The following is an 8,769-nucleotide window of genomic DNA, read 5'->3' as shown; positions in this document are numbered from 1 at the left end:
TGTAAAAAGGTCTTTTTCTGAAGAACACAAGGTATTCAATGTAACCATTTAACCTTAGATCACTCCTTCACAAACATGTTCTCTGCGCAACTGTTTACTACATTTAGTAAATAAAATCAGCTCACAATTTTGACAAAAGACGAATATTTTAATTACCATTTTGCATTATATACTGTTACATTCTCTATGGCCATTAGGTTACTTCACATGAAAAAGAAAGAATGAACATCCAGACAAGTAGGTGGCGATGTGCAATATACTAACTCAAAAGAACACCACCTCATACAGAACAATTAACCTAAGGGCTCAGCTGCCATTAACATGACGAAGGACAAGAAATTCAAGACACAGATTAGGTATTTATTCTAAACAACACAACAGATAAGTAATACACGATCTGTACACAACAATTCAGCAAACTTGTACTTACAACATGCAGTAGACAGCACGATAAACCTGGTCTATCCACAGGCCAAATGATAAATGCTGGTAAGGATCAGGTCAGAGTCCTGCACGGGTGCGGGTACCTGACGGGTGACCCGCGAATATTGCTGAACGGGTGAAAAACATCCTACTGTGTCGGATACGGGTGCGGGTCGGACAAGGGAGAAACGCGGGTCTAAACACGGGTTTTAAACAGTCACGTGCAAACGAATATAGGCCTATATATAACAATATATATGTATGTATATTGTAGATGGGTTCCTAAAAATATGCATTTACAAAAATATGCCTTGCCTGTATTTCAAGTTGATAAAATAATTTCAAATCCATATCAGTTTATTTGTGGCCGCGCGCGCGCCCTCCCAGAAGAATCACAACCGCGCGTGCGATCTGCCTGCACTGCAGTCGTCGAGATAGATCATGAGAAATTGAAGAAAAGATAGCCGCAAATGTGGAAGTTCATCGCTGAGGAAGCACGCAGATAACTGTGGTAACAAAACCAAGCACAAGCTGTTCTATCGAACAGTATTTTTGTTATGTTTCCTGAGTTTGGTCTCTTAATAACACTGTCTTAGTACATTAAGCCACGTTAAGCGTTTTCTTATAATGGTTTTCTATGGGAGGAAAACGCTTAACGTGTAATTAAACGCGTTGCGTTCATTTTCTGGGCTCATCTGATTTTTTTGTACATAGTATACGTTATTAGTATTATGTTTACTGAGTTTGGTCTCTTAATAGGGCTTGGGTGCCGCGTTGCATTCTGGGACGTGGCGGCCATGTTGATGGCCTCGTGAATGTAAACATACAGAGGAGTCCTTACTCCATCGAACGAGCAGAAGCAGAGTTGGGAGAATGGATGTGGAATTTACTGGGATGCGTTAAATAGGGAAGCCAGGGCCCGGTATATGGACAAAATTGGAACTATTAACGGTTTGGATCCATATGAAATGTGCAGTTCACAAATGTATGGGTTCAGGAGCTGCAGATCACGAAGCCTATGTAACCTTTTACCTTGAAGCATTCCAACTGCACTGCAGCGTTCTGTGTTCTCAGGTTGCACTACTTGCAAATAAACACTGAAAAACATCTGAGTGTGTGACACTTCTTGCTTTAGCACATTATACTGTTATTGCTTCTTGTTTATAAGACACATGCATTTAATTTAATTATATTTATTGTGACGATTGTGGGTATGAATGCAACAGACACTTATGGCTGTATTTAATGCACATTTATTTCAGCACAACACTAGGGCTCATGTTTGTCAGAGCACAACATACAGATCGAGGAATGTCATATCTTCAACCTTGCATGGCAACACCATGTGAATCGGTACTTTATCTGACAAAATAGTGTACTTGTTGCGGACGGTTCCAATCACCCTTTCCACGTGCATTCCATCTCTTGCATCCAGCTGACAGCGTCCTTTTGTGAAAGCCGACGACTCTTTGTTACCCCGGATACTTGGTCTCCGTGGTTACGCCTCCAAGCAGGAAAGCGGTGGAAAGTTAATCCATTTTCGGCCTTTTTCCCATGGCGATAATGTGTTGCGCTGTTACACCCTACAATGCAGCAACAGTTTACCATGGTTGAAATAATAATGCCAAATTAATAAAATTAAGACACGACTGAGAGGGAGTACGTCTATAAACAGTGCGCAGGAATCCGAGTAGCTGTAAAGGAGGCTATCAACATGAAGGCCACGCCAAGTATTGACGTCACAATGCCCAACAGTGCGTCTATAACAGTGTCTTACCTACATTAAGCCACATTAAGCGTTTTTCAAGCGTTTTAGAATGTCCCGGCTGAAGTTGTCCTTGTGTTAATGGTCGTGTAATAACTTCTGTATGCTGGCAATAAACATTTTTGTAAGTGTGTCTATAATGTGATATGCTAAACTGATTTTATTGTGGGTGCGGGTCGGGTCTCGGTTCTATTTTAAGGAGGTCGGGTCGGGTGCAGATTTTATTTAGTGGGGTCGGATGCGGTTTTAAGCACTGCGGTTGTGGGTTTACAAAATCGGACCCGTGCAGGACTCTGGATCAGGTTATAATGAAACGATAATTACAGACAGGTGATCTTAATTACAGTTTAGAAGAGCGCTGTGTGTGTACGTGCGCTTTCAAATGCTTCAACTTGTTTTGACAATATATTTCAAGACTAAATGTCCTCACTTATATTGTTACAAATTGAAAACTTATTAACACGTTGATCAGTAAGCTTATTATCGGAAAAACGATTATTTATTTAAATGTATTGCTCATGTTTGTGATAAATTTAGGGGAAGATCTTGGGTAAGAAATATCATTAGCTGATATAAAATAAATGGAAATCTATTCAGGTTCTCACTAAAGTCTGAATTCTCACATACGCCTATGCAAGTGTCAGCACACAGTGCGTGTGCGAGACGTGAATTTAGTCATCAGAAAAGTATCTTTTGTTGAATGTGTAAATATGTGCTGTGTGCTGGCGATAGATTTCTCAAAAAAAAAAAAACTTTACAAAACACTATAGGCTATATATATGTGTGTGTGTGCGTGTGAGAGAGAGAGAGAGAGAGAGAGAGAGAGAGAGAGAGAGAGAGAGAGAGAGAGAGAGAGAGAGAGAGAGAGAGAGAGAGAGAGAGAGAGAAGAGTTTAAATGGCATCTGTTTCACCGTTTATATCACTCGATCTGCTTCCAGTGAATGGCATGACAGTTGTGAATCCACCATATTCTTTGTAAATACTATTGTTGTATCACAGAATGTGGTTTTAAGACTTTATAGACAAAAATGTAGTTATTAGACCTAAATATGTGAGCCATATCATAAACATAGTGCCTTTTTTATTTTATACAATTTGTAGAAGTTTTCTGACATTAAGCTCCAAGCCATCATTTGCCCTTCAGCACTCACAGAGAACAGTTACATCAACCAGTTCAGGACATTTGACACAGGCTCTTAATGATTAAACAATATTTACATTTGATATACTATATAATTGAACGCATTTGTTGGTGTATATTGTATAATTTATCATTGTAACCTTATTTAAGTACATTTTCGATATATACTGTATTTATTTTGGACTGATAGTTGTGGTAAGTTAAATAATGATTTGAGAGTCAGTGGTAATATCATTCCCCCAATTTCACAGACAATACTTAAGCCATATTATTAGGCTAATTCTGCTCACTAATATTGTCCTTTTTAAAACTTTTTGTTGTGTGTGTAAGCCTATTTAATTGAGTTAACACAAGCATTTTTAAAATGAGTTAAGCCAGTGAGTTGTACTCTGCTACCACCTGCTGGTTAAAATAGTAATTGCTAGTAGTAAATACTTACTAATATAGTTCTCTTATTCACATTTAGACTTTATAAAATAACTATTCTGACGTTTACAATCATTTTTTGTCAAAATTAATCACGTCATTTCCTTTCAAATATTACTTTGGACAACATATGCAACATATATACCTCAAAATTTTCTTAAGAAGGAATTTGCTGAAAATATTTGTAGCCATCATATATTTAAAAAACTGAATCTACAAGAAAATGTGTGTGTTTAAAAACATAATAAACAATGTTTTATTAAAATGTAACCAAATAGCTTTAAAAATATACTACATATTACAACGTAAACATGGTTTATTAGGACATTTCCTGTGTCCCATTAACCAAATAGCTTTAAGGGGTTTGTGTGTGTGTGTGTGTGTGTGTGTGTGTGTGTGTGTGTGTGTGTGTGTGTGTGTGTGTGTGTGTGTGTGTGTGTGTGTGTGTGTGTGTGTGTGTGTGTGTGTGTGTGTGTGTGTGTGTGTGTGGCCACCAACTGGCAGCAGGAAGTGTGTCACTTTCAAAAATGCTTTAAATCACTGTCTAGTTTTCACCCGGATTACTTCAAACTTCATCAGTATAATGACAAAACATGGCAGATACAGACATATGAATGGATTCCTGATATTTTAAAATGTGTCAAAGTTTAATAATCTTTTTGGCTCTCTGTGTGCCCTCCCCTCTATCAACAAAAGATGGCAGTGTTGTGTTATTTTTGAAACTCTCTCTGTGTGTGTGTGTGTGTGTGTGTGTGTGTGTGTGTGTGTGTGTGTGTGTGTGTGTGTGTGTGTGTGTGTGTGTGTGTGTGTGTGTGTGTGTGTGTGTGTGTGTGTGTGTGTGTGTGTGTGTGAGTGTGTGTGTGTGTGTGTGTGTGTGTGTGTGTGTGGGCATGTTTTTGTGAAATATCAGGACACAAATGTGTATAATGACATGGGTATGACACAGGTATTACAAAAAGAGGGTGAAATATGAGGACGTTCCCCATGTCCTCACTTTTCAAAATGCTTATAAATCACACAGAACAAGGTTTTTTTTCACAGAAAGTGAACTGCACAGTCTCCTGTGAGGGCTAGGTTTAGGGGCAGGGGCAGGGTAAGGGGATAGAAAATATGGTTTGTACGGTATAAAAACCATTACGCCTATGGAATGTCCTCACATTTCACAAAAACAAACATGTGTGTGTGTGTGTGTGTGTGTGTGTGTGTGTGTGTGTGTGTGTGCTTATGCGATTTATGAGGACACAAATTTGTATTTTAATTTGGGTATTACACTGGTATTACAACATAATCATGGTTTAATTGTCCTGTTGATTTTTGGCAATCTAGGGTGTGGCCTGTGTCCCACCCACCACCTTACAGGACACACCCTAGTCCTAACTTGCGAGAGCGATTCGAGAGCAGCCGCTAATACAGCCGGTGCAGATTCTCCAGAGCAGCTGCACGGACTCTGATGACGACACAGCTGTTCCACGATTGGCCAGATTCACCGCATGACAGCGATCACTGTGTTTCGTGTTTATTCAGACACCTTCAGCTCCACTAATGCTCACAAATCTGTTTTTTATAACCGTAAAACATGTAGTCTCGATGTTATATTGTCATGTTTATCAAAATAAAACTGATAAAAAAGTAGACCTCACTTCATTGATAGTGTAGGCTTATATGTTGAACTTTATTCTTGTACAAACACCCGCTTTATTAAGCAGTACAAGTATTACATGACAATAATGTCTCTGAAACATCTGTCCATTGCCAAATATTGCATTTATTTCACTTCAGCTGATAAAATATACAAACACAGCGCAAGCGTCACTGCGGGAAGCAGCAAGTGTCCGACTGCATGTCTCCGTTTGCAGATCCTCCCCGCCTACACACGGCTACTCTCGCTGATCAGTTGCATCCGGCCGCAGCTGATGTCGAACACACCTGTTGACTTGGGGTGAACAGCCCTCTCTTCCGAAATAGCCAGCAAGTCCCGCCCAGAGTGCTGCACCAGAGCTAGGAGCCAATACGACAAAAAGGCCAATTCATCACAGATTTCGTATTTTAAAATAATTATATCTGGGTATTAGTTTTGCTTTGTCATTTGAACGTGTATTTGACTGTTTCATTACAAATGTAACTATATTTCAGATATTAGCATCTTTAAAAAAATAATAATAATTGTCCCGTCGACTTTTGGCAATATAGGGTGTGGCCTGTGTCCCACCCACCACCTTACAGGACACACCCTAGTCCTAACTCAAGGTGCTGACTTGGGGTGAACAGCCCTCTCTTCCCAAATAGCCAGCAAGTCCCGCCCAGAGTGCTGCACCAGAGCTAGGAGCCAATACGACAAAAAGGCCAATTCATCACAGATTTCGTATTTTAAAATAATTATATCTGGGTATTAGTTTTGCTTTGTCATTTGAACGTGTATTTGACTGTTTCATTATATATGTAACTATATTTCAGATATTCAAATATTTTTTAAAAATTTTAATTTTTAAATTGTAATTTTTTCACCCTTTTTTTGCGTAGTGAAATAAAACCTACTAAGATGTAGTTTGTGAGCTTGTCAACTAAATACTTTGACCAAGTTTGGTGTTTTCCTCTTCCCAATGTAACATGATCCTCATATGACTAAATATTTCTTGTGTTTAATGTGTGAAAATATGAATATGAGATATATTCACCTGTTGAGCTGTTCTCCATAGCTGCTCCAGTAGAAGACAGTGCTCTAGTGTTCATGGTGAAAGCAGATGTCCAGAGTTTGGCTGCTGATCGTGTGAAAGTCTTCGCTGCTGCTGCTGCTGACCTTTATTTTCTTTTTTCTCTGTTATGTATAGTATTTCCATAGCAGCATAGTCCATCCATAAAGTTTGCCTTATAATGACCAACAGATGTGAAATTGATCTACAATACACACAAGCTATACAATGATCTCTGAGCCCGTTTCTCTGAGAGCAGCCTGTGGGGAGATGGAGACAGATGAAGCAGCCTTACAGTCCTGGTGCCACAGATGTTCTGCAAGGGCATTTAGGAGAGGCGCTACTTCACCAAGCCCCGCACTCACATCACCTCCCACTCGGAAGACCGGAAGACCACACACCTCTTGAAAATGAGTTATGTCACTCTCTGTCACGTCTGTGTGCATAAATAAGTCAAATTTGGTGCCAACCACCAATTTCACCATTGGATCTGAAGATTCTGTGATCCGTGATTTCTGATTTGAAAGATCATCAAAGGAGCCTCGATCAGTGAAGGAGAACAGGAAAAGGATGGCATCCACCTGTTCCTTACATGACGGTAGCATGTGGTCAAATCTTCGCATGGCACTTTCTCCACAGTCCCAAAGCTCAAAGCGGAAAAACAGCACACGGCCACTGTCCTTTAGTCTCGCAGGCCAGAAGACCACTGTTGTCTCTATGCCTGTGGTCTCATAATGCATTTTGGGGAGATCGAGGCCAGCGAGACGGGCAGCAAGAGCACTCTTCCCGACTCCAGTCTTACCCGAGATAAGAACCTTGTAGCGAACGATGTCCACATTCATATGAGGAGGCATCATCGGCGCCTCCAAGAGCCCAAACTTTCGCCGTGTCTTCTTGTGCAGTATTTTGCTGAAAAACTCTCTGCTGTCTGCACAGCGGTGCCAATCCGACACCAATATGGATCCAAGTGGGATAGCCATTTTAATTGAGCTAAATTAGGTAAATGAAGAGACTTGTGCTTTATATTATGATATCAAGTAACTTATTCTGGGCGAACGCTGCTGCTGCTGATTGTGTGAAAGTCTTCGCTGCTGCTGCTGACTTTTATACTGGCGCAGCTCGGAATGTTCGCCGGAATGTAGCTCGGAATGCAGCACTGTGACATCATGAGCCCTGTGATGTCACGCCGCGCAGTGGAGCCTCGATCGCTGCTTTCACAGATGATCAACTTTACAGCTTCATACAACATATCATTTTGTTCATTTCACGGCTGTTGTGTGTCAATTTAAAGTATCGTGTGTGTGATATGCTTTATTATATTTTGCTGTTATAATGTGCATTAGTTTATTATGGCCATTGAAAGGAGATTATCGTGTCTTTAGACATGCATTGCTGTATACATTAGCTTATTTATGATTAGTTGCTTATGTTGATGTCCTTTATGTATATTTAATTTGTATTTCTGTGTTTGTTTGTCAAATCGCTTGTTTTGAGGTATTCTGAAGTTGTAAATAACTCAATACTCATGCGTATGGAACAGAGTAACACATCTCGACCCTTACAAAAATTAACCATGATTTTACTACAAATAAAACAAAACAAAAAAACACATGGTTATTATAGTAACCACAAACTTTTTGCTACACTTCCATGTTTTTTAACCAGTTTAACCGTGGTATTTTTATTAAAACTGTGGTTATTCAAATGGTAATCAATACGCCAAAAAAAAACATGGTTACTATAGTAAACCCTTAGTTTATTTTCATACTGTTAAACTTAATATGACATGCCCATTTTGTTTCTTATTATTAATATTTTTAAATAGTTTGCTGGATATTCAACACGTGTTTAATGACTTTGGTAAAGTTGGTTTTATATTCACACATTGGGACTTTCGTACTCAATATCTCTCCATTGGCGCATGTGGAAAGATTTATATCAGTAAAGTATTCTTATCTGTCAGTCTACTACAAGCCATTTCTTCCTTGAAATATTTGTTTTTCAGATGTGGATAAAATCATTGTTTCCTATGGACTTGGTCTGCATTCCTGGGAACGCTTACAAAAACGTCATATCCATTTATGCCAAGGAATTACCCAAAGTAAGCGATGCGTTTGCTGCAAATGTGTGATTTTCCCCTCAATTGCACCTCCTGCACAAGTTGAAAAAATATTTGGGACTTCCACAACAGAGTAGCAATAGTAGTTATCCCCAACATGTTTGATGATGGAAAAAATGGCAGAAATAAGTGTTCTGTAATATATATATATATATATAAAGAGTTCTTATACTGAATCATATGCTAGTCAAATTAAAATCATAT

At 39.1% G+C, this 8,769-nt stretch overlaps 1 protein-coding gene across 1 annotated transcript; it reads right to left on the bottom strand.

Moving 5' to 3' along the window:
* Positions 1-6,667: 6,667 nt before the first annotated feature.
* Positions 6,668-7,426, bottom strand: LOC307128791 (ciliogenesis and planar polarity effector 2-like; the record flags this gene model as incomplete). The annotated part of the gene is made up of 1 exon (XM_079820774.1): positions 6,668-7,426. The coding sequence occupies one exon, from the start codon at positions 7,424-7,426 to the stop codon at positions 6,668-6,670; it is 759 nt and encodes a 252-aa protein (XP_079676900.1).
* Between the last annotated feature and the right edge of the window lie 1,343 nt (positions 7,427-8,769).

This window comes from Gobio gobio (assembly GCF_949357685.1).
Source record: "Gobio gobio genome assembly, chromosome: 1".
Taxonomy (NCBI): domain Eukaryota; kingdom Metazoa; phylum Chordata; class Actinopteri; order Cypriniformes; family Gobionidae; genus Gobio; species Gobio gobio.
Note: the sequence above shows the minus strand (reverse complement) of the source record. Positions and strands in the feature narration are given on the sequence as shown.